Source organism: Mesoplodon mirus, assembly GCF_964341445.2.
Source record: "Mesoplodon mirus genome assembly, chromosome: 13".
Taxonomy (NCBI): Eukaryota; Metazoa; Chordata; class Mammalia; order Artiodactyla; family Ziphiidae; genus Mesoplodon; species Mesoplodon mirus.
This window is the reverse complement of record NC_138989.1, coordinates 25,320,842-25,345,844: the sequence shown is the minus strand read 5'-3', so window position 1 is coordinate 25,345,844 and position 25,003 is coordinate 25,320,842. Positions and strand designations below refer to the sequence as shown.

The 25,003-nt window shown below is 62.9% G+C and overlaps 2 protein-coding genes across 3 annotated transcripts in view; one reads left to right on the top strand and one right to left on the bottom strand.

Moving 5' to 3' along the window:
- RSPH14 (radial spoke head 14 homolog) overlaps nucleotides 1-25,003 on the top strand; it is a 62,281-nt gene that overhangs the window by 28,199 nt on the left and 9,079 nt on the right. The window lies entirely within an intron of this gene.
- Nucleotides 1-25,003, bottom strand: part of GNAZ (G protein subunit alpha z) — a 42,480-nt gene that overhangs the window by 17,136 nt on the left and 341 nt on the right. Inside the window, exon 2 of the mRNA XM_082641529.1 lies at nucleotides 5,650-6,800. Coding sequence (XP_082497655.1) covers nucleotides 5,650-6,372 — 723 coding nt within the window. The 5' untranslated portion in view covers nucleotides 6,373-6,800. The remainder of the gene's footprint in view (nucleotides 1-5,649; nucleotides 6,801-25,003) is intronic.

Sequence of the window (25,003 nt, the reverse complement as noted above, 5' to 3'; positions counted from 1 at the left end):
TGAGGAGCGGGGCTGGAGGGAGGCCACACTGAGCGGCAGGTGGCCTGCCTGTCCTTCCGTCCTTCTGTCTGGCTGACCTCTGATGGAGGACCTATTCTGGGCACGAGCTGAGCACAAAGGGAGCAGGAAGCAGGAGCCCTCGGGAATGCTCAGTGTGACAGGGCAGGGAGAACGGAGGAAGTTGCCGTAGAGAGGTGCCTCGTGCTCAGCTGCCCTGGGAGCAGGGGAGGGCCGGCTGTGGAGGCTGCCTCTCCACCCGCCCTCCCCCTCCCCCACGCGAGGCCCAGGGCCCACAGAGGGGAGGACCACATGGCCTCAGCCCCCTTAGGGCCGAGACAAGGGCCAGGCAGTGGAGCGAGGAACCCGGCTAGTGCCAGGGCCAGAGGAGCCTGCACAGAGGTGGGCACTGTTCACAAGGGCCAGCAGTGGCTCTGGGCCACCAACGATCCGGCTGTGAGTGCACACCTGGCCCCCTCGAGCCGCCACACATCTCCAATGCTTGGGAGGGGTAACAGGCCACAGAGAAAAAGGGCTGGGCCGAGCTTGGAGGGGGACGCCAGCGGGGGGAGCGCTCGGGGCCAGCTGAGCCCTGTGCTCGCTGCACCCTTTGTTGAGAGGCACCGTGGTGGCCCTGCCGGGGGCCTGGCCCTCTAGCTGCCTTTGCCTCCTGGCTCTGGTCCAGGAGGCCTCTGCTGTCCCAGGGGCAGCATGTTGCAGAGGTCAAAGGTGCATGTGGCCCTGGCACATCACGAGACCAGAAGGAGTTGCTGGGGAGACCAGTGCCTGGTGGGGGAGGCTGGTGGCCTCTGGCGGGTCAACGGCACGCTTCTCTGGCTCTGTCCCAAGTCCCCACGGCACGGTTCCTAGAACTATGTCCTCCACCGGGTCGGGAGCAGGAGGCAGAGTGGGGACCTGCTCTGCTGGAGCTCCCTGTGGTCCCGCCACTGACGGGGTGGGGGATGCTGGGCCAGTGCCAACCCTGATGGCCACTCAAGTCCCCCGAACCCTGCTCACTGCCCCCACCCTGGGACCCATGATGAGTGATCTCTGGGCCTCAGTGTCCTCATCTGCAAAGCTGGCTGGTTAAGGGCACTAAAGGGTATGTCAGGTCCCTTCCTAATCTAAGCCGGGTATCATCCACCTCTCGCATCTCCCACTTGTAACCACGTCCTTTCCACAAATGCCACCCCCTCTGTCACCAGCAGGTGACGGTCAGTTTCGCCGCAGACCCAGGCAGCACCATTTTGTGACACAGTGCCGTTCATCGTGTCACTGAAACATGCTCCCTTTTTGGGCTGAATGACAAAGCACACTATTTGTAGGACAGCCTGGAGCAGCCCCCCTCCTCGGGCACACTGCACACACACGTTAAGGCCTGCGGCTGCACACCCAGCAGGTGCACAGCAGGTATATAGCAGGCACGCAGCAGGTATACAACAGGCGCACGGCAGGCCTGCTGACAGCTTCACCAGGGAAGGGCAGCGAGCGAGCTGCTGAGGGTGCTCCCGTGAGAACACTGACACCTCACAGCCGCCTCGTCCTCCCCTTCTGAAGGACCCCCCACCATGCAGAGGCCATGGGTCCATCAGCAGGTGCGCTGGCTGAGGCTGGGTGGCAGGCCGACAGCAGGGTGCTGGGGTCCCGCCTGCCAGGTACTAAAGTTGGGGGGCTGGCCTCAGGGGCTGCCGTGTGGGGTGGGCACCCAGGCGGGCCATGGCTGAGTTCCTCATCTTTCTTTACTCTGGGAAGAGGCCACGAGCCAGGCGTAGAAGGAAGTGGCTCCCCAAAGGGTGGGTGGGGCAGGGCGGCCTGCCTTGGCCCCAGGCAGCAGGTGTGGCTCGGGGAGGGCCCATGGCTGCGTGAGCTCGGACTGTGACCTGTCCTCCCACCTGTGATGGGGACCCTGGGCATGGCTGCCGTCCCACAGGACCCACCAGGTGATGTGTGACTGGGCTGTGCTCTGGCCTCCTGGGCCGCCTGGACAGCCCCGCATGGGGACAGTGAAGGCCCCCTGGTGTCTGCAGGACTGCACGGGGGGGACGGGCCCCAGGCAGGCCAAGGACCCATTAAATCCTCCTGGGACGAGGGCCCGGAATCGTCACCAAGGCTGAGCACAGCTTCTGGGATCTGCTGGTTGGCATGGTCCACAGACGCCTGGAATCTCTCCCCTGCCCAGGGGCTGCCCTGCACGTGCCGCAGCCCTCCATGCCCTCTGCGCCCAGCGGTCTTGACGTCACCCTTGGCAACGCGCTGACGCAGAGGCCAGCGGGCAAGTGGGGGTGGGGCAGGGACTCCTCTACCAGGTGCAGGGAGTGGCGGGGGTGGGGTGGGAGGAAGCCGCAGGTGCAGAGCGGGGAGGAGCTCCGAGGAGCCGTGTCCGGAGCCTGGCACCAGGCCCCGGGAGCCGCTGGTTTCTCCTGGCCGCCTGGCCTCTGCCAGGGCCCTTGGAAAGGAGAAGACAGGGTGGCAGCCCAGTCTCAGCCCCTCTGCAGCGCTCGCCTCCCCCAAGCACGGAGAGGCGGGCTGGGCTCTCCCCAGGTGGCAGCCAGACCACCTTGCGGGCTGGTGGCGGAAGGACTCGTGGCTGGTATTGTCTCTGCTCAGCAGAGTTTGTTCTTAATCGAGACACTGCTGGTAGAGCATGAAAGGTCAGAACCACTTGGAATCCAGTGAATTTCCAGCCTTGCTTGAGTTTCTCATCAAGAATCTCCTTTTCTGGTGAACAACCACCTCCCCAGGCCTGCTGAGTCCAGGTGGTGGGCAGGCAGGGGGTGCGGGCCTGGCCGCTGGCCTCTCCCCTCAGGAAATGCTGTGATGGCCCCAGAGCCTGGCTGCCTTCAGGAGGAGGACGTGCGGGCCTCACAGAGAAACCCCCGCGGGGGCCGCCTGTCCACCCAGTCATCCACATGACCCAGCCAGGCGGCTACTTGCTTGCACACAACGGGGCCACCGAAATGAGCGACGGTGATGGAGTGCTGTGCGGGCACTGGGCGGGGGTGACGCCTGACATGAGACCTGGAGGACAGGGCAAGCGGGCAAGGGATGAGGGGCAGGGGACAGGGTGGCCACGTGCTAAAGGCTGGAGAGCTCGGAGCACGTGGGAGTGAGCTGAGCCCGCGAGGCCAGGGCGGAGAGGAGAGGGGCTGTGGGCCGTGGGGACGGTGGGCAGAGCTGGGAGGGCCTCAGGCAGAAGCCCTGGCCTGGGGTCCGTCTTTGAGGACACTTGGGCCACTTGGGCCGGCAACCCGTCGACAGGCTCAGAGCAGGAAGGGCAGCCAGATGGCTCCATGAAACATGGGACCCACACGGGGACGAGGCTCCCTGCCCCCATGACCTGGCACACCTATGGGCGCAGACACGGCAGGCAGGACGTGCCAGCGGACAGTCTGGGAGCCCGCCCAGCACCGAGGGAATTCACCACACCCGTCCTGGAGATGACAGATGTGGCCCCCAGAGGCCACTGAGCACAGGCCACCACCAGCCTCAGGACACAGCCAAGAACAGGCAAGCACCCGGAGAGCAAGATGGCTGGAGCCCAGGTGGCTGCAGACCTGCCCAGGCACCCCGCTTCGCCTCAGGGCCTGGTCAGCCCCGAGCCCTCTGCCCACAGTGATGCCTCACCGAGGAGCCTGACCTCGCTCCTCCGCTGCCCAGACCACACGTGGCCCTCAAGTGGGGGCAGGCGGAAGAGGGACAAGACTCTGGGGGACAGTGTTGGGAGCAAGACGGGCTGGCCCACAGTGAGTTGCAGACTGTCCAGGCCCATGCTGCTGGGACACGGCTCCGCCTCCTGTCTCCGTGGCCTCCTACAGCTGCTCACCCTTGTCCACCAGGCTGGGCCTCCGTGCAAACCTGAAGAGTGTTGCATACCCTTCTCTATTTGGAAAGCCAGTCAGGTGCCCAGCACAGTGGCCACTACCTGCAGCCACCCGCAGAGTTCCTGGGGCTGCAGCCCAAAATTAGGACTCCCTGCTGAACCCAACGAATAAAGCCATCACCTGCCTAAAAAGACCGGGTGGGGCTTCCCTGGTGGCGCAGTGGTTGAGAATCTGCCTGCCAATGCAGGGGACACAGGTTCGAGCCCTGCTCTGGGAAGATCCCACATGCCACGGAGCAACTGGGCCCGTGAGCCACAATTACTGAGCCTGCACATCTGGAGCCTGTGCTCCACAACAAGAGAGGCTGCGATAGTGAGAGGCCTGCGCACCGCAATGAAGAGTGGCCCCCGCTTGCCACAACTAGACAAAGCCCTCGCACAGAAACGAAGACCCAACACAGCCAAAAATAAATAAATAAATAAAAATTTAAAAAAATCCCGGGTGTCCCATCCTTGCATCGCCCCGTCCCCTGGTCCCCTCATTTCCCAGCATGAAGGATCCCCCTCACGAACATCATTACCCCTTCCCCTGGGTCCCTGCCAGCTTGCCACCTCCCTGAGCCCCTGGCACCCAGCCCAACACCACTTACAGCTCCTTTGCAGACTCCCAGTTTGCCCCCATGACCCCCACCCTCAGGATCAAAGACCTCTTAAGGGCAGATGCCAGGTCTTTGCTCGGTGATCCTGCCTGGCACAGACCCTGTGCTGTGGGGCAGCCCCAGCCACACCCATCCCTATCCGTCTGAGCGGCCTCCACCACCACCGCTCCTGGGTGCCCTGGGAGACTGCAGCGCCCATGCCTGGGCCTCCTGCCTCGGTTGGGCCTGCCCACCCTCTTCTTGCCAGGGGCCTGGCTCCCACCTGCCAGCAGCTCCCCGCAAGCCTCCACTGGCTCAGCACCGGGTCCAGGTTGTCCCTCGGCACCTCTTGCACTGCCCCCACCTCTGAGGTCTCCCTGCCACGTGACTCTGAGCTCCCAGACCACAAGGTGGTTCTCAGCCTGGAAAGAGGGCCTGGAGGAATTACCACCCCTACCCGACCCCTGGGGATTAAACCTCAGAAAAGGTTCTTAACCCTGTGGCTGACAGACTCAGGACCCGGACGGGGTTGCGGCGCCGAGGTTCCTGGGACGGAGCACGGTGTCCAGCTGGTGGGAGCTGCTGCATTTATTGAACTGCCACACGGACCAACAACTGGACGCCCAGCCTGTGCCGTGTCCTGTAGGGCAGCCAGACTCCCTCCTGCCTCCAGGGTCACTCCCTGTGTACCTGGCCACACTCGACCTCACCTGCAGCAAAGCCCCTCACGGTGCCAGCGTCCCCTCCTCCCCACCCCCAGGTGGCTAACACGCTCTGGGAGCCGAGGAGCAGGCCCTGCTCAGCAGAGAGCTGGCCCTCTGCACCCCGAGAGCGTCAGGCATGGGGTGTATGGTCTGCTCGCAGCACCTAGGTGAGGCCACCTGGGCCCGTGAGCACCATGAGGGCAGTGCTGTCTGCAGCCAGTGAGGGTGGCATAGCACAGAGGGTATCCCTGCCCAGTGGAACCCAGGGTAGGGTTAGAGTGGAGTTGGGGGCCTCCCAGCTGGGGTGGCCACCGAGAGCTGCCCTCCAGGCAGACGTCCTGACGGCAGGTGTTACCCTGAGGTCCTCGCTGGAGCAGCCCTGGCTCCCCTTGGACAGCAGCCACTCCCCTCCCACCCTGGACACAGCCAGGATCCCGCTGGCTCCCGCGTGGCAGCAACGAGCAGAAGAAGAGCCTGGTCACTCACTCACCGTCTGGTTGTCCTCATAGAGCTTCAGGTCGTAGCCACTAAGCTCCACGCAGAAGATGATGGCGGTGACGCCCTCGAAGCAGTGGATCCACTTTTTGCGCTCTGATCTCTGCCCGCCCACGTCCACCATCTTGAAGGTGAGCTCCTTGAAGGTGAACTTGTTCTCCACGATGCCCGTGGTCATGTCCCGGGAGCGCAGGATGTCCTCCACGGTGGGCACGTAGTCGGGCGCGGCGATGCGCTCCAGGTCGTTCAGGTAGTAGGCCGCGTTGTCCTCCAGGTGGTACTCGCTGGAGCGGCCGAAGCAGGCCTGCGCCCCGGGGTCGGCCCACAGCCGCCGCATGACACCCAGCAGCTCAGGTGTGATCTCGCCCTTGCTCTCGGCGGGGCCTGTCAGCGCGAACAGCTGCACAGCGTCGTAGGCGCGGTCGGGGTTGTGGAAGTCGATCTTGAGCGCAGCCAGGGCACGGATGATGCGGGTCAGCGAATCAATGGCGTTGTAGATAATGAGCGGCTTGTACTCCTTGCAGGCCTCTAGGTTGAAGCCGCCGCTGTGGATGATCTTCATCTGCTTCACAATGGTGCTCTTGCCCGAGTTGCTGGTGCCCAGAAGGAGCAGCTTGATCTCGCGGCGCTGCCGCTGGCTCTCCGAACGCAGGTGGCGGTCAATTCGCCGGGACCGCCGTGCTGCCTCTTTCTCCTCTGAGCTTTGCCGACATCCCATGGTCTGGCAGCGGCGGGCCCAGACGCGGAGCACGGGATGGGGGGCCTCTCCCGGTGGCCACCAAGAGGGGCAGCTGAGACTCGAGGCAGGTGCGCCCAGTGGATGGGAGCCGGTGCCCTGGAGCGCTCAGCGTGGGTAGGGGGGTGAGGCCATGCCCCACTGCAGCCCTTGCCCCGGCGCCTCCTCTCCAGCTGGCATGGCTCTTGCGCTGTGGGAGGCGGCTGAGCCCTCCCTCAGGGACACTCCACCTCCCAGGGCCACCGCGGGGCCAGATGCGCCGCAGTCATTCCCTGTCCTCCTGACGGTGGGAAGCCGTCTGGTCGCTGGTTGCTGGGATGATGCTGCCGAGTGTGGCTGGAGGGCTGGCTGCCAGTAAGGATGTTGCGGCCTCTCCCTGCGGTCCCCCTGCCTCGGGCATCCGCCTTCACCTGCCAACAAGAGAACAGCATGAGCCTCCTCCCACCACAGGCTGGGTGGGCAGGGGAGCCCTGGACGGCGGGAAGCGGCCTGGGGAATGATGAATCAGAGCCCTCCCCCGCCCCCCCAGTGGAGCTCAAACCCCAGCAAAACATGCCTGGCCGCCACCCTGCACCCCTCCCGCCGGCCAGCTGGCCTGAAGCCCGCGCTCTAGGAAAGAGTGCCCACAGCTAGGCCAGGACCAGGCCTGAGGGTCTTCAGAGGGGAGAGAGCCCAGCGCCCCACCACTCTGCCCTGCCCACCCGGACCCGGCGACCTCACCCTCGCTGAGCCTCAGACCTCAGTCTGGTGGTGGTTAGGATTCCATGTGGTGGTTCCGTACTCTCTCCTGCAGCTGCTGGCGCTGCACCCACATGTTTACCATGGGGTCCCAGACCAGGGTAACTGGGTGCTACCGACTCTTACCGCCTCCCGGGAGTGGGGTCACTCCTGCTCTCTCCAGGGCAGGGGCTCTCAAATGGGCAGGGCAGTGGCCAGGTGTGGGCGGCAGGACAGGCCAGAGCAATGCAAGGGCATCGGGAAACAGCAAGTCCAGGGCAAGGCAGAGGCTCCCTGGTCCCAGGCCAAGCCTTTCAGGTCCCCTGCCCCAGCTGGTCAATAAGGAGCAGCTGTGCTCACACCTGGTGCAGGGCCTCAGCACCAGCTCTCTGCCAGCCCCCTGTTGACCCGGGAAGTCTGCATGCTCCTCCCAGGGCTCCCCCGACCACCTGCAGCAGCTGGGCTGGGTCCTTCCCACCAGGGCATCCCCAAAGCTCAGCCTCTGCCCCTTCCTGGGAGCCCAGGACGGCACCCCCCCACCCCATCCACACAGCCTCTGTCCCTGCCTGGCAGCCTGCCCCCTGCAGCACCCCCATCTTGCCATGGCCAGCATCCACCCCCTAATGCCCCCGTTCCTCCCACAGCAGGCCCTGGGTGGGAAGGACCCCGAGTCTTGTTCATGTCCCCCTACCTGCCCGTCACTCTCCCAGCTGCCTCCATGCCTGCCAGTCCCCACCATCCTGCCCTGGAGCTGACCCCGAGCCCGTTCTCTCCCTGGGCTCCCCGTGCCACTCGGGGGGACCCTGATGCACTCCACTGCTCTCAGGGTGGTGTCAGCCCAGCTGTGTGGCCGGGCCCATGACCCCCGTTCTCAGAGCCTGTCCCTCACTGATCACAGTACACCCAGAGCTGGTTCCTAAGAGGTAAAGTGGCCGGCACAGAGCCTGGTACCCAGCCAGTGCTCCCCCCACCCCCATCCCCATCACCTGAGAGCGCCCCCTATTCTGCTGCCTGGGCCTCCACCCCGTCCCGCCCCGCCCTCCGCGGCAGCACTTGGGCCCGGCACACAGCAGGTGCCCAGTCGGCAAGGTGGGAGGGGTTCAGCCTTGGGGCGCTGAGTGTCTCCTGCTTCGCCTGCAGCCCCACAGCCCACGGTGGGGGATGTACCAGGAGACGTCTCTGCTGAGAGCAGCGACTAAACGGCTGGTCATTCAGCACGGCCCCAGCAAGGATGGTGATCACGCTTAGAACAGAAGCCCCGAGATGACCCCCCTCCGGGCACAGGGTGGGTGCTCTCGAGCGAGTGTCGTAGGACGATGCATACAGGACACAGGCAGCACACGCACCCACAGGCAAGTGACCCCCAACACACATGTGCGTGCACGTACTGTGTGAGTAGAGGTCTGCAAAGTTATTTTCCAAGCAGCAATGAGCTCTATGTTGTGAAATTACAAGGGATTTGTGCATTTTACCATGTTTCCTACACTTCCCTCATGAACTGTGTCATAAGAAAGGTTTATAGACAAGAGTCCCGCCAGGGACTTGCCCTGGACCATAAGTATGTGCGACAGGGACCCAGTGGTTGCTCCCTGGTCCCTGCTGATGACCTGGTTCTGCCCTTGGCCGGCAGCCCCGGACATCTAGCTCCAGCCCAGCATCTGCCCAGGGTCCCCGGTGCCCGGCCTCCTGAAGGCGATGCTGGCTACACTGGGGGAACTGCATGTTGTCATTTCCGTTTTTCTCAATTTTGTGTCTTAAAGTCTCAGGTACAGGCAGGCCCCAAGTGGCCAATTCTCCCTCAGCTGATCAGCGACAGGGACAAAGGTCACCCAGGAGAGCAGGTCCCTCCCATTGTCTGGGGCCCCCAGAGACAAGCAGGCCCCCGGGCGCTGGGTCTCCCTGTGGTGACCCCTCTCTCGGAACATAGTTTAACCCGGGCAGGTGACACGGCATGGGATCCAGCAGGCCAGTCCCCTGCCTCCGTGTAGGGCTGCACTTGAACAGACTGCACCGTCGGCCGCGTCCTCGCAAGCACCGCACACAACCCCCTGCACCCAACCCCATGCAGCCTGGGGAGCCCGCCCTCCACCTGGCTCTGGCATGGGACCCCTGCCTGCTCCTCACGGGCCAGCTCAGGCCCTCGTGGCCCACCAGCGGGCACCCCACCTCTCCCTACCATGCCCGCCCCTTCTCTGGTCTCTCCCACCAGACTGAGGCCCTTACCAAACACCACATACAAAAATTAACTTAAAATGGATCAAAGACTTAATACTGTAAAGACTCTTAGGAAAAAGCATAGGGCAAAAGCCACCTGACACTGGGTTTGGCATTGATTTCTTGGATAAGACACCAAAGGTACAGGCAACAAAAGAAAAAACAAACTGGATTTCATGAAAATTTTAAACTTTTGTGCACCAAAAGACGGTATCAGCAGGTAAAGAGGCAATCCATGGAATGGAAGAAAACATCTGCAAATTGTATACCTAATAAGGGATTAATATCTAGAATATTGAGACAACTCCTAAAATTCAACAAAAAAACACAACCTGATTCAAAACTGGGCAAAGGACTTGAATGGACATTTATCCAATGAAGATACATGAATGGCCAATAAGAACATGAAAAGATGTTCATCACTAATTACTAGAGAAATGCAAACCAAAACCACACTAAGATACCACCTCACACCTATAAGGATAGCTACTACTGAAAAAATCCCAGAAAACAGTGAATACTGACGAGATATGAAGAAATTGGAACCCTTGCGCACTGTTGGTGGGAAGGTAAAATGGTGCAGCTACTACAGAAAACAGTATGGAGGTTTCTCACAAAAATAAAAACAGATCTACCACATGATCCAGTAATTCCACCTCTGGGTACATACCCAAAAGAATTGAAAGCAGGGTCTCAAAAGCAATTTTTGTACACCCATGTTCATAACAGCATTATCCACATAGCTAAGCAGCAGAAGCAACTCAAGTGTCCACCGACAGACAAATGGACAAACAAAATGTGATAAAAACATACAAGGGAATGTTATTCAGCCATAAAAAGGAAGGAAATTCTGACACCTGCCACAACATGGATGAGCCTTGGGGACATTATGCTCAGTGAAACAGGCCCAGCACAAAAGGACAAATACCGTAGGATTCTAATTACGTAAGGTCCTTAGCACAGTCAAGTTCATAGGGACAGAAGGTAGTTGGTGCCAGGGGCTGGGGAGCTGTTGCTTAATAGGGTCAGAGTCTCAGTTTGGGAAGATGAAAAGGTTCTGGAGATGATGGTGGTCATGGTTGCACAATGACGTGAATGTACTTAATGCCACTAAACTGTACCATTTAAAAATGGCTAAAATGGTAAATTTTATTATTTGTATTTTAACACACCCATGAGAAAAGTGGGGCTGGCCACGTGGTCCTTGACCAGTGCAGCCACAGGGCAATGGAGGAGTAAATGGGAATCGTGGCTGGGGGCGACTGTGCGTGTTGGGCCAAGTCTGGGAGCCAACTGCCACCTATGGGGTGGTGGAGCCTGGGGCTGTGCGCGGACACAGTGAGGGAGGTCTGTGAGCAGGGGGACCTCAGGACAGCCCCACCCCCTCGGAGGCTCCTGCCATTTCAATATCTTTGTGTCTGACTGGGCTTTCCTGGACCCCTGAGGACGTCCCCAGTCAGCCCAGAGGCACAGGGCCAAGGGCAGGACGACCACATCATTCCCTGGCCAGTAACTGTTCATGAGTCCCCAGGTCCCGACACCCAGGATGCCCCACCACAGCGCTGCTGGGTCTGGCTGTAAATCACTGAGGAGTGGGGGAGGGAGGGGCACTTGGGGAGGGGGGCAGGGGTGCCATGGCGTGACCGGGGAACTGAAGGAAGGCAGGGTGGCCAGACCGAGACAGATGAGAGAGGCACAGGGAGAGGAGGGGGCGGGCCAGCCGGGAGGAGCCCACGGCACGGGTGCACACCCATGTTGTGGTCGTGTGCCTGCAGATCCGTGCCTGTGTCCGTGTGCAGGACGGCACACGTGTGCACACACTGGTCTAGGTAGTGCCTGTGTGCAGGTCCATGTACGTGTGTGTAGGGAGGTGCACACGCACGTCTGTGCCGCTGCACATGGCATGTGGGGAGCAGGGGTGCACGTGGAGGAGTCAGGGCTCTGTCACTCACAGTTACTTATTGGGCCAGCTGGCGGTGATGGAGGGGGGGCACTGCTGAAGACCCTTGACGGAGAAGGGTGGGCATCAGACCAAAGGTAGCAAGTGAGCAGTGGTGAGGGAGGGGCCCAGTTCCAGAGAGTGGGGTGGGGGTGGGGGGGTCGATGCAGGCTGCACAGGTTGCGGGGCCGGCCTCTTCCCTGAGTCAGGTGGGAGCCAGTCAAGGTTTGGGTAATGAGTGCTGTGTTGTCTGGGGTGTGAACAGCATCCCTGGACCAGGAAGGCTCTGCACGCAGCAGTCCAGGGGACAGGGCTGCGGTTGGGTTCAGGGCGCCCCAGGGTCTGGCCCCAGGGCGGGAGCGGGACTGTTCTTGGAGAGGGGACGCTGGGGAGAAGCGGCAGGTGCGCCCCTGGCGGGCTCGGTCTACACACGTGCACCCACGGGGGCTCCCCAGCAGCTGTGGGGAGAAACTGGGTCCTTTGCGGGTCTTGACAAGCTCCATCACAGCCCCTCATAGGCCTCCCGGACTCCCGGACCCGCCTGTGGACCCCAAGGCTGCGAGGGCAGGACTCCAAACCCAGAGCCCACTCAGCAGCCCTGTGGCTGCAAGTTGCTCTCCTTCCTGTGGTCTCAGGCAGATACTTCCCTTCAAAACCTCCCTGCCCTGTCCCCGACCCCCAACCCTGGACCATGGCTCACGGCCTGGCAGGCCCACTTGCCCTCCTGTCACACTGCCCTTCCCCAGACACGGCCCTCTCAAATCTCATGTCACAGAATCTGGTGACGGCCTGGAGCCAGGGGTGGGGACACGCTGCTGCCACCTCTCTGGGGCCTTTGCATATCTGGCGCCCTGTACCCTGGACACCCCCCCACCATGGCCTGGCCCAGAGCTCCAACCACGTGACACCCGGGTCCGCTGTAACCCTCTTCGCAGCTGTGTCAGGAGCTGGGGCGGAGCAAGGCTGTGGAACGCCAGCCCCTGACCTTGCTCTCAGCAGCTCCTCCTGCCCCCACCCCCCGACGCAGGAAGGGAGCCCAGGGTCAAGGTCACCTAAGGTGTTGCACCCAAGCCGGGCTAAGCCAGAGGGTCTCCAAGGACAGAAGATGGCTTATCGGCTTACTGGCCTGAGAAGGCCTGGACCCAGCGGGTGGGGCACCCTCCTCACAGGTCCCCGCTTCCTCTGAGGGAGACGGGCCCAGCCCCTCCCTCTCCAGACACCCTCCCCGCCCCAAGGAAAGCCTGCTCCACACTGAGCCCTGGGCCACTAGATAAGGGTGTGCTTGAGAGGGGGCGTTTGAGGCCCAAGCAGAGGTCACTCAGGTGGCCAGCCATGCGGGGGACGGGGGGAGGACCCCAGGGCAGAGGGCAGCCCAGGTCACAGGGCCAGCAAGGCCGAGTGAGACCACCCACCTGATGCCCTTGACCAGCGAGTCCCCAGTGCCAGAGCGGGGACCAGGGCTGTCTGAGGTCCTGGGCCTTTCCACCCCCAGAGCCTGCCCCTTGCCCCTGCGGAGCTGGGTGGGGCTGTGACTCAGCACCGCTGTCCCCCCTCCATCTGCAGCTGCTCCTGAGCCCCTGCAGCCTTCTGTAGAGGCCTGGGGGGGGGGGCCTGCCTGAGTTCCAACGCCCATGTCCTGTCCACACGCCTCTGTCACTGGCCTCCTGGGCCTGAACCACCCAAGTCGTTTCCATCTTCTGAAGAGTGGGTCCCTCTCCCCGCCCTCCAGAACTGCCATCCCCGCGTCAGCTCCCTCCCTGTGGCCGTCTCCGCTGACCCGTGTCCTCCCATCCTAAGAAGGACCCGTTTCCCACTGCCCGTGCGCACCCGGTGAGCTGGAGCCCAGAGTTCCACGTTCGGTGGACATTTGAGCCCAAGTGCCGGGTCCCCGTGCGCCCCTCGTTGGGTCTTCTCGAGCCTGGCTTAGACCCGCCCGTGGCACCCAACAGGCCTGTGTCCTTTGCGTGCGCTTCTGACCACCCCCCGCCCCTCTGCTCCCCGCCTCCACCCGCCTGAACTCAAGCTGCGGCCCCACGAAAGGCCTTTTACCTCTGGGCGCAACAGCCCCTGCCCGGCCAGCCCGGGCCCGCAGACCCCACGGGGCCGTTTGCATGTGTCCTCGGACTCAGGGCAGCTGAGGGCTGGGCCTCAGGGAGGGGCCGTCCCGGGGGAGCTGGGCACCGGGGGGCCAGGGAGAGGGCCTGGCTGCACCCTCGACCGCCGGGGCCCCCCGGGGGGGCGGCCTGCACCTCTGTGCTGAGAGTACGGCTCCCTGCCTCAGCCTTGCGGGGTGTCCAGAGCTGGGCATGGCACCTCAGGTGTGGAAACTGAGGTTTTGGGAGGGGGGCACCTTCCTCGGGGCTGCGTGCGAGGGCCTGCAGGGCTCGGGCCCGTGGGTCCTCTGACCCCCAGGACCCCCGGCACCACTGGTCGCCTGCTCTGTCATCTACCCCCTGGTTTTCTTTAAACTGACTTGCGTTTGCACTTAGGCGTCTGTGCTTTAAAACTGGCCTCGTGTTCCTGCTTTGAACGGAAGGCCCGAGTCACAGCTCAGACAGTAGGAACCCAGAGCAGAAGTGGGGTCGCAGCTGCCAGCCAGGGTGTTGCCAGGGAGGCTGTGGCCCCGCTCCTCCTGAACACGGGATCAAGGTGGGCGGGGGGAGGGTCCAAACTGGTATTTTCCCCTTAAAGGAAAAGGACAGAAAGAGAATAAAGGCTGCCTTACTCGGGGAGGGTGGTTGGGCTGCAGCTCACAGCTGTGGCCTCAGGCCACCTCCATGGTTTGGTGGCCGCCCGGCCCCTGGGATGCAGAAGAGTATACCCAGGCCTGAGCCCCTCCCCACTGGGACCCCTGGGCGGTGGCGTCAGCGCTGCACCCCACGGCCTCGCTCAGGACGGACGCCGTCTCTGGTCTCAGAAAAGTGCTCCACCCCCGATCCACTGGTTCCATCCCATCGGGGCCCCCCCGGCCCTCCCAGGAGGCCATCAGCCAACCCTGGGCCCTGTCTGATCATCACGGTCCCCTCGGGGGACCGAGCCTGTATGTCAGGCTCTGCTCTGCGCTTGGGGACATGGGGTGAGTCTGGGCACCAAGGGGCTTGTGTTCTGGTGGGGGGACTGGTGAAGAGCAGTGCCGTGGAGAAGGGGAGAAGGTGTGTGTGGTGGGCAGCCAACTAGTGGGATGGGGGGAGGTCCAAGGAGGTGACGCTGGAGGAGACAGACGACAAGAAGCCACCAGTCATGTAGGGGAAGGGAATGGGCCAGGGTGGGGACAGCTGGGATGACACTGACCAAGGGCTCGGCTGGGCAGTGGGAGAGCCTGCCTGGCCTGGGCCCAGCTCAGGGCAGGTCCACCCCAGGAGCGTCCCTCCCACAGTTCCCTAGGGAGCAGCTCAGAGATGGTTGCCCTGGCAGGGACCCTCCCCACAGGGGCCAGAGGGCAGAAACTGCCCACCCTGGAGACCCCTGTTCTCCCAGGGAGCTGCCACTGGTGGCGGGAGGTGGGCACGGGTTGCATCACCAGCCTGGATCCAGGCATCAGGGAGGATACTGGCACAGGGCTTCCCTGGAAAGGCCTGCAAAGCAAGCGCAGGCCACGCCTCCCTCATACCCTACAGCTCGAGGGCCTGGCCGACATCACACACGGCAGAATCCAAACGCTCTGATGGTTTCTGATACAACAACATGTACTTTTGGACTAAAAAGCCACACCTTTCCCTCCGAGGAGATGACCCCTGCTTACTTTGATGCCAGTAACACTGAAAGGGGCCAGGGACAGGCCGCCCTCCCGGAAGCTGCCCTCTGGGCACAGCCGGCCTCCCTGGTTGCGTCTCCTACCCCCACCCCCACAGCGCCCTGCCCGCCCCGCCACCCAGCTGAGAACGTCCCCCCGGGGCCAGCGAGAGCCTCCCTCCTGAGCGACCCCGGCCACTGCAGCACCGGCTGGACTTATCACCCGCCCAGAGTGACCTTGAGCCCAGTGTCTGGAGCCCCTACTGGGCAGTGGAACCGGACCTCACCCAGGACGGCCCTTCCTCAGGCGCTGGCTCCTCCTGCCCGGCCACACCCGACCCCTGTGCCCCCTCCCCAGGGCCCCAGCTCCACTTCCCTCTGAGCAGGTGCTCGGAAAGATACACGGAACAGACACACTGCTGACTTGGGGACCCCTGACAGCCACCCCCCAGCCCACTGGACCAGGCCCCAGGTGAGCTTATCCACACACCCCAGCCTGCCTGCCAGACCCACAGTGGGTCTCCCCTTAAAAGCAGCCCCCTTACTTTGCCTCTTCCTTGTTCCCTGCTTATTTTGGAGCCAGAGTCCGAGCAGATGGGAGGAGGACAGGGGCTGGCGGGCAGCGCCCCCAGCAGCAGACAGGCTCCAACAACTGGCTCTGCCCTGGCCAGGCAGCCCCTTGGCCTCAGGACCACTACAGGTGACGGGAGAGGCCCTTCCCTTGGCCCCGCACTGTCCCGTGGCTCTGGACGCCCCAGCCATGTGTGCAGCCTTCCGGCCCACAGCCGCCATGGCCGAACAGACGAGATGTGATGGCATCGCCTGAGGAACACTGACTCAGGAGGAAACCAGGCCAGAGATTTCTCCAGGCCGGGAGTAAATAAATAAACAACACCGGAAGGCTCCACACTCAAGGGGAAGGAGGTGCACTCACCAAGAGCCTGGCTCTAGGTTTCCGCAGCCAAGGGAACTGCTGACCGTCACTCAGGCCCCTGGGCTGGGTGGGGACTGATTTTCCTGTGCCCTGCCTCTGTACGTGGCCCCCCATGATCCCAGCCCCCGACCTGGTGACCCCCAGGTGGGACCCTCTCTGGCGAGGGCTCTATAAGCCCCCTTCCCTCACAGCTCCTTTCCTGTTTTTTCTCACCTAGAAGGTGAGCACCGCCTCCGTCCAGCCCCTTTTCCTTCTATGCCCTTCTCAACGCCTCCTTCCCCAGCCTCCTAATCACACGCAGACCTGCAGGCTGCAGGATCTCAGTCTCCAGGCCAGCGTGGCTCAAAAAAGTCAGATGCCTAGCCCACTCCCAGGTCCGAGGAAGGGCCCAGAACATGCACACTGTCCAGCCCCGTGGGTCCTCTCGAGGCCGGCGGCTGCCCCAGGTCACTCTCAGCGGCTGGCCCCGGTCCTCCCCTCTGAGACAGGCCACCCCCGGGAGTGTCCAAGCCCACAGTGGCCTTGACCCTGTCTGGACGGGGTTCTCGAGAAGCAGAGGCTGAGACAGGGATTCTCAGGCACGTGACTGGTCGAGGACGCGAGCTGAGGGGGTTGGGTCACAGGACAGCCCCGTCGGGAACCGGGCGAAGGTGTGGATTCTGCCACCGCTTTGCCTCGCTTCGGCCTGACGGACAGGGAGCTCTGGAGCGTGAATGAAATCAGTGCTGCCCCACTCGGAGGGAAGGGCAGTTCTTGTAAGCAGGCAGTGGGAAGGGGAGCTGGGGGCACTGGCCAGCGTGGGCCCAGCACACCTCCCTCTGTTTCCCCACCCCTTCCTAACAGGCCCAAGGCCTCAGCTCAGGGCTGGGCCTGACCTCAGGGGGCCTCTGCCTGGAGCCCGACCCTCAGCCCCTCCTCTGGACTGCCCCAGCGACCCATCCCGCTGCCTGCTCCCACACCCTGCCCCCACACTCTGCTCCTCCCTACGGGGCGGACGGGGGAATCCCTGTAAAAACACAAGGCAGAGTCTCTCCTGTGCTCAAAACCTTCCCGCAGCAGGCCAGACATCTATCTCAGTTCGGAGCTCGAGTCCAAGTCCTTCTGTGGCCCCGAGGCTCTGCGACCAGCCCTGACCCCGTGACCTGCCCTCATGCTCCCTCCACTCCCCACTCCTGACCCCCAGACCTCCTGCTGTGCTGTCCCGACAGCTCAGGGCCTCTGCACTGGCTCTTCCCTCCACTGGGAACATCCTCTGTCCAGAGAGCCACTGCATCCGCTCCAGCAGCTCGGGGGTCCCCTCCTCAGAGGCCCCCCGCCCATCCTATTTATGACGCCCCCCCCACACACAGCACTGTCGCTTTCTAACCTGCTGTATGACTCGTTTATCACGTTTCCCGCCCCATCATGCTTACAGACGCTGGCTCCAAGGGGCAGGGGCTTTACGGGGCAGGGGCTCTGGTCTGTTTGTCACTAATGCGTCCCACGGCCCAGAAGTAACTGGCAGGAAGCAGGTGCTGATAAATCCACCCCAGCCCTTTGTACTGAGTGAGGGAGGGGCCAACTCAGGGCAGGGAGGGGCCAGTGGGGACTTCTGGGAAGTCTTCTAGCAAGGCCTTTTGGCCTTCGCCCGATGGACATGGTGGTGCGTGGCCCGGACCGACCCTGACTCTGCCCTGCTTCTGAGCCCCCCACCCAGGGTGTCCCCCCATGTGGTGAGCCTACGAGCGCTGTGTTTCTGCGGCTGCCATTGAAAGCACGCCCCCATCCGCACCCTGAGGCCCCCTCACAGGCCCAGGCCCCCATCCCTGGCCTCCTGGCCCAGCCCCAGCCGTCCTGTGCCAGTGAAGGGGACGCGTCCCAAAGTCCTGGTTCCCCCAGAGCTGGGGCCGCAGCTCACCCTTCTGCCCAGTCCCCAGCAGCCACACCCTCCATCACTTGGCACCGGCCCTTCATCCCTACATCTCCTGCCCCAGGAGAGCCCAGAACCACCAGCAACAAGACTAATGCACCTGGAGGCCAAGGCCGCGTGGGGCTGAGCCCAGCTAGGGAGCTGGAGCTGGAGCTGGGATAATGGGTGCGTCGAGGTCGTGGAGATTCCTGGAGGCAGAGGGTGGTGCTGGGGGCTGCTGGTGTCTGTGCCTCCCTCCTCCCCGCCGCGGGGCAGGGGCAGGGCCGGGGATGTGCATGTGTGCGTGGTGTTAACACAGAGGAAATCGATGCCTGGCACTGGCCCATTGTTTAAGGGAAATGAACAGATTTTGGCCGAGGACAAAGAGAGTTTGATTAATCAGAAATTGGATAATGGAGGCAACGCTCTAATTATTTTTCTTCCCAGCATTTTATCGAGAAATATGTTTGCACAGCATATCAGAGGTAACGGAGCGGGTGAGGGGGGCGACCACGCTGGAGGAAAGCCCAGCTCAGGGACAGAGCCACTGCACCCAGAAGCACTGAAGAGGGCCAGATAGTAGGCTGGCTGGCGGTGGTGGTCTCTCTGTGGGGCCACAGGAAGCAAGAGGGGACAGGTGGGCAGGCCAGAGGCCACAGAGTGGGACAGCTGGGGTCACAGAGGATGTGCCATGCAGGGGCAGGGAGGAGGCGTGAGGGCCAGGCGTCGGTCAGCACAGAGGGAGAAGACCTGAGAAAGGTCCTCAGGTGGGGACTGCTCCTTCCCTAGTCCGGCCCCTTCCACACCGCCCTGCCCTGCCCCGCCCACAGCCTCGCTGGCACAGTGGCAGGGCAGGGACGGGGCGGGGCCGGGGGGGGGGTGCGTGCACAACACTAGCTGGGGTCACGAGGGCCTGCTGGAGCCAGGGTGAGTGCTGCAGGTGTCAAGTCCTTGACAGGGTCTTCAGGGGCCCCTCCTGGCAGCTTGGAGCCTTTTCTCATCTTCATCCCTGGTGAAGCCTGGTGACCCATCCTTGGGAGGCTGGGACTCACACCACGGCCCTGCCCGTCACCCACCCCTTCCTCCTGCACCGTCCCCACTCCTACAACACCTGGAGCTGGAACCACACCGGTTAGCACGTTAGCACCGGTTAGCACGACCAGGGGTTACCTGGTCTCCCGGCTCCAGGCAGGCTTCTCGGGGCTCTAGGCCAAGCAGAGCTGAGCACGAGGTTCAGTCACCTGCTCATTCACTCGATCAGGGTACGGAGAGGCTGCCACGGGTAGGAGGACGAGTTGGAGCTGCTGGGCAGGAGGGAGGGCACGGTGGGTGGGCTCGAGCAGCCCCTGGCAAGAACGGCTAAATCCCGCTTCCTGTACCACTGCAGACACCACTAATCAACCACGACCACTTTCCTCTGAGCCACCACACAGCCTCAGAATCCTTCTCAACACTGCTTTGGGCAGCCCCTCCAGAGCTGGAGTAAGAAATGAAGACTACCTGCACCCTCAACCCAGCCTGATCTGAAGGTGAGGATACAGAGGCCCAGAGTGAAGAGGATTCACCGTGTCTACACTGCAGGTGGAGCTGGGACTAGGCCCAGGTCTCCCGGCTTCCCATTCAGTGTTCTTTGCCCTTCACCGAGCTCCCTGCTGAGCTCATCCTGGAGCACAAGGGCTGTCTGGAAAGGCCACTTGATCATCATGTGGTCACTGTGAGCGCCATGGTCCTTTCCCACCACCAGGATCTCCCCTCGCCTTCCGAGGACACTTTCCCATGGACGCGACTCTAAATGTCATGACTGCAAATCTCCCAGACTGACTAGGGCCTCACCGAGTTACACGGCATCGCTGAGGGACCAGTGTCAGCTGGAGGCGTCTGACCCCCGGTGGGGGGACCTGGGCCTGTGATGGCAGCATGAGAAGCTGGGCAGCCTGCCTGCCTCTGGCTTGTGAGTGAACCAACCAGTCGGGCCCGATGGGCGCCCGCCCAGTGGTTGTCCACCTGCGCGTGGTTTGTGCTTGTCAAGCGGCAGGCACACCTCGCGGGAGCAGAGGACTGGGCTGGAGCCACAGTTCTCCAACGTGAAGGCTGCAGCCGCCAGGAGGCCTGCTCACCTGCCACGTTCATGGCCCCCTTTGACAGCCATTTCCTGGCTCCCTGCTGAGGGCTAGGCCGGGCTCTGGGGGCCAGATTCTCAGTGATGAACAGCAGAGGAAGGTCTTGACCTCACAGAGCTTATGTTCAGGTCCAGGAGAGAGAGACGGAGAATAAGCACAGACAAAGAAAACAGGCAGTGGTTACACTGGGGTACGTGCAGGAAGGGGCACAGGATCTGTGCGGGTGTGGACACAGGCGCTGTTCCGGACAGAGGCCCCCAACGGGGAAACAGAATTAGGAGGCCTGATAGCCTCCTCCTGGACACCCCAAGTTGTGTGTGGACCCTGCCTGAGAGCCGCTGGTGAGAAGAAAGAGCAGCTGTGATGATTCAGTCCTCCCAGTGGAAAGGACCAGGCCATGGCCAGAACCTTAGCACTGGCCCCAGCGCCACACAGGCCTCCAGCACAGCAGCTCCACCAGTCAGCCCTCCTGGACCCCTGGGGACCCTGGGGTGGACGGAGGCAGGCTGCCTGCAGGAAGGGGGGGCACCTGGGCTGCTGAGAAGCCCTCAGGGTCCCTGGACGCCCACCCGGGGCCCGGGCGGCCGGTGCCCACGCAGGAGCCACCCCACCTCCCCAGGTCCCAGTCTCCTCCACCGAGAGGAGAAAACCGAAGTAAAAATAGGCCCCTTCTTGGTGGAACTGGCTGTGAGAGGAGAAAGTGAGCGTTGCTGCCCTCCCCAAGCGCCTACCCAGGGGCTCTGGGGGACACGACACATGCGGCTGCTCCCCTCCACCCAACGCCATGACCTGACCGCCACCACTCCCAGGGCAGGGGGCTCAGCGAGGCAGGGGCTCCTTCTGCAGCTGGGCTCTGACTGCCACCGCATGGCCAATAGAGGTGGGGGCGGGGGGAGCCTGGGGAGGGTGCGTGCTGGTCAGCAGCTGCTGGAGGGTGCGCTGGGCTCGACAGTCTGCAACCACTTCCCCCCACCCCACCCCCAGCACCGCACCGCAGATTTTAACAGCCTCACTCCTTAGCACTTTCTGATGGATTCTCCGGGGACATCTCTAAAAGAGAGTTATACCTTAATTTAGAAGCAAATAACTCAAAACTCTGTGATGTAGCAGGTTCCTTCGGAAAAGAGACGAACTCAAGGAAGCCACTGTGTGTGAGGCCACCCGCCACATGCACCCGCTCCTGCCAACAGGCTGCCCAGCCCTCTACCAGCTGGCTGTGTCTCCTGCCCGAGGGACGGAGGCTGGGGGTCCACGGACAGAGAGGGAGAAGCGCCGCTCACAGAGGCCAGGGTGCAGCCCCCGTGGACCCAAGTGCCTGACACAGTCCACCTGCCCATGGGAGGCAGGTGAAGGGCAAAGTGGTCGCCAGCCCGGGGCACTGTCCTGGCAGCGACCACGACCACCACAGCTGGCATTCCCGGGCGTGCACATGCGCGCCATGCCCAGCCTGACACTCTGCTGTCACTGTCCTGAAGTGCTTGATCAGTTTTAACAAGGGACCCCCAAACTGTGTAGCCAGTCCTGCCCATGTTGCTTAGCCCCCATGCACCCCAGGCCTACTGCAGGGGACCCACCCTCCCAGGAACACCCTCCTGTGCGGCCCCTGGAATCTCAGCTCAGCTCTGAGCCGTGGGGCCCGAGGCCTGGCTCTGCCCCTTCTGGTCCCACCTGCCCTCGATCCCTGAGCGACCTTGCCGGCCCCTGCCCCCCAACTCTTGGTGGGGGGACTCCAGGTCTCCAGCTCCAGCCTGACTCTCCCCTCTGACTGCCATGTATGCCCATGTCCACCTGGGTCTAACCCAACTCCCAATTCCCCACCTCCCGCGATGCGTCTGAGTCTTCCTCCTCGCCAAGGCCAACTCTGTCCTTCCAGAGCAGTCCTTTCCTCTTCTCCATCAGCAGGTCCTTGTTAAGCTAAATCCTGCATCCGACCACTTCTCAGTACCGCTCCTGCTCCCACCCCACTGGGTCAGCAGCCCCTCACCCCGAATGCTGTAGCGGCCCCCATACCATCTGCCAGACGGGTCTTTTAAAAGCATAATCCTACCTGACCTGCTCCACAACCCCGTCCCCCCCATCCTGGGCTCCAGCCACCTGACCTTGGGGGGCAGGGTGGTCTCCAGCTGCAGAAGTGCATTGGCCTCAGGGCCTCTGAGCCTGCCATCCTCCCTCCTGGTGCTCTTCCGCTGGTCTCACAACTCACCCATGGCCTCTCCATGGTGCCGCGCCAACGGCCCCTCCACACAGGACCCCCACCCCCTTCTGCTTTAGGCTCTTCACCGCCTTTGTCCTGCCTGGCATTCAGCTACTCGGGTGTTTGTCAGCCTTCCGGGTCTCATGGAGCGCCATGGGAGTGGGTGCTGAGTGCCCTGCCCCGTCGTGTCCCTGCGCCGGGCACGGCCCTAGCCCTTGCAGGTGCTGGTAAAGATCGGCCAAAGGAACGAACGGCTGAGCCGGGCAAATGGGTGAGGTTCTGTTCCCTTGGCTCCCCCGCGAGCCCAAGGATCCAGATGGTCCCTGTGAGTTAGTCCCTGTCAGTTCGCTCCTGGGAGGCGCCTCCCCTGCCAGCGTGGATGTGGGGAGGACCGTGCGGGGATGGGCAGGGCACTCTTGGCTCTGTTTGTGGTGAGGATGAGGAGGCTCATAGAGGCTGGGGCTGGGCGGAGGGGGGAGCAGGGCCAGGCGTGACCCAGGTCTTCCGCCGCCTCCACTGGGGCTCCCCGCCTCCACCGCCCCGGAATCTGCACAAGCTGTCAGGCCACTGCTCTGGGCTCCTACCTGGGCTGACTCTCAGCGTCTACCCTGATGCCTCTGTCCACTTCCCTGTGCCCTCTGCTCTGCCAGCCCACAGGACTGCCCCTGGGGCTCAGTTAGCCCGGGTTTCCTTCCTGAGAGTGCAGTGTGCTAATCTGCCTCCTCCAGGGTTCCTGCAAGCCCAGCCACAGTCGGCAGCAGGGAGAATACCCTACAGCCGCACAGAATTTTGGGTCTTCAGAAGGCCAGCACAGGGCAGTTAGGGCTGCCTTGTCCTCATGACCAGCGGGGAAAGTGCGGCACTCAGTCATCGCATGTGCACATGAGACAGCCACGCAGCTGGGTTGAGGCCACTGGGGCCACACCCTGAGTCTGAGGCCAGCCTTCCCTGCCGTTCACCCCTGCATCCCACCGGCCTCCCTGCAGGGGGCCCTGGGCAGCCTTGTCAAGTCCTCCTGCTTACACAGAAGTTCCTGGAATTGCCCTAGAAGCTCCTGAGAGCCAGTCAGGGTGCTTCTCCTCCTGGGACTCCAGGAGACAGAAGAGCTGAGGAGCTGGGGACAGAACGGGGAATTCATTCCCCGTGTCCCAAATCTGGAGTCTCATGGCAGGCCCCCAGAAAGGGGCCGGGCAACAGCATGGAGCAAGGCAGCTCCATCGTGCTAAGCACGCACCCTCACGAGGGCAGGCAGGGGCCCTGCTCTCCTTGCAGCAAGCTGGGCCTCAGCCAGAAGCCAGTGTGTGGCTGGGGGTGGGTCAGGGAGGGGGCATGCTGCACAGATGAGTGACAAACAGTCCCTTCAGAGGGAGAAACCTCCCCGGCAGCGGGCAAGTGAGCAGATCTACAGCAGAAGGTAACACCAGCCTTCCGAGGGGGAGGGACTGTTTTATTCACCTCCCATCTCAGAAAATCAGTATCTGGTACAACACACAAGAGCTTTAAGCCAGATGCCAGCGTCTTGTCCATCGACCCTGAAGCACGGGGAATGCTGAAGGCGCACCACTGCATCCGGGCATGGCTAGGCCCTCCCTCGCCATCAGCCGCTGCACGGAGACTCCCACGTCTCCACGGTTACTGCTCACGAACGTCCACGCCCCAAAGGGACAGAGCCACCAGCTCAACATCATCCTCCATGCTGGCCAGGAAGGAGGCCAGGGGTTGGTTACCCAGGACCCTGGCCCTGCCTGGAAGGGCAGTCCTAGGCTGCGAGCAGCCCTCGGGGTCTTCCCGGCTCTTCTCCAGGCCCACTCGGTTCTGGGTCATGGAGCTGCTCTTTGCAAAGGTGAGGAGCCTGCGGCCACCACTGAAGCAGGTGCCAGGGTCATCCATTTCCCCCAGCGGCCCCAGCCCTGGGCAGCCTCCGCCCTTTCTCGCCTGACCTCCTGTGCTCCTGCCAGACTGGACTGCCTGAGCGCCCTCTCTGTGCCTCCGTCCACGTTCTCCCCTCTGCCCGCAATGCCCACCCCAACTGTGACCATGTCCTTCAAGCTCCAGTTCAAATGTCACTTTGCCCACAGGCCCGTCTGACCCCGGCCCCACTCGGGGCCCCGACACCCACCTTCAGGACTGGGTTCTCTGAACAGAGATGATTCTCCCCCGTGGGGGCGGTGAGTCAGTCCCAGGAGGGCAGGGCCAGTTCACTCCCACCCCAGCACCAGGCCCCGGGGGAGCAACTGCTCAGTAAACATTTGCTTAATTGAATTTGGCCAAGGAGGCTTCTCCAGACTGAGCAGAAGAAGGCAGAGGGACTCGATCCCCAGGGCAGGGAGATCACTTGGGCAGAAAGGGGCGGTCAGGGGACAGCTGCCTCCCCAGACCAGCAGATTTCCCCCCAGGCGGGTCCCTCCATCCCCAGACACGGACTCCCTGGCCTGGGCGCCGCCTTCCCATCCTCTTCTCTGGTCACCAAGAACCCCAATTCTCGGCCTCAGCAGAATCCTGCCACCAACGCCCAGAGAGGCTCAGCGCCGCCCTGAAGCCAGAGCCCCTCGGGTCCCCGGCAGGACGCTGAGCCCCGGCCCGAGGCCCTCCCCCCACCCCACCCCAAGCCCCCACCGCCTTTTAAGGGAAAAAATATCGAGCCGGGAACCTATCACAATCGCAGCGGGTCGATACTCGCCTCTCGCTCTAAATGCCTCCGAGGAACCTGCTCGCTCCAAGAGCGGTGACCGAAAACGGCGAGCCGTGCGTCCCCGGGCCCAGGCCTCCGGGGCCCTCGCCTCCGTTTCAGCACAGGCCACGCGCCGGCGCTCCCGCCGTCCCCCGGGAGACCCCGCCGGGCGCCTCTCCCGCAGGTCGCCGGCCCGGCCCCGCA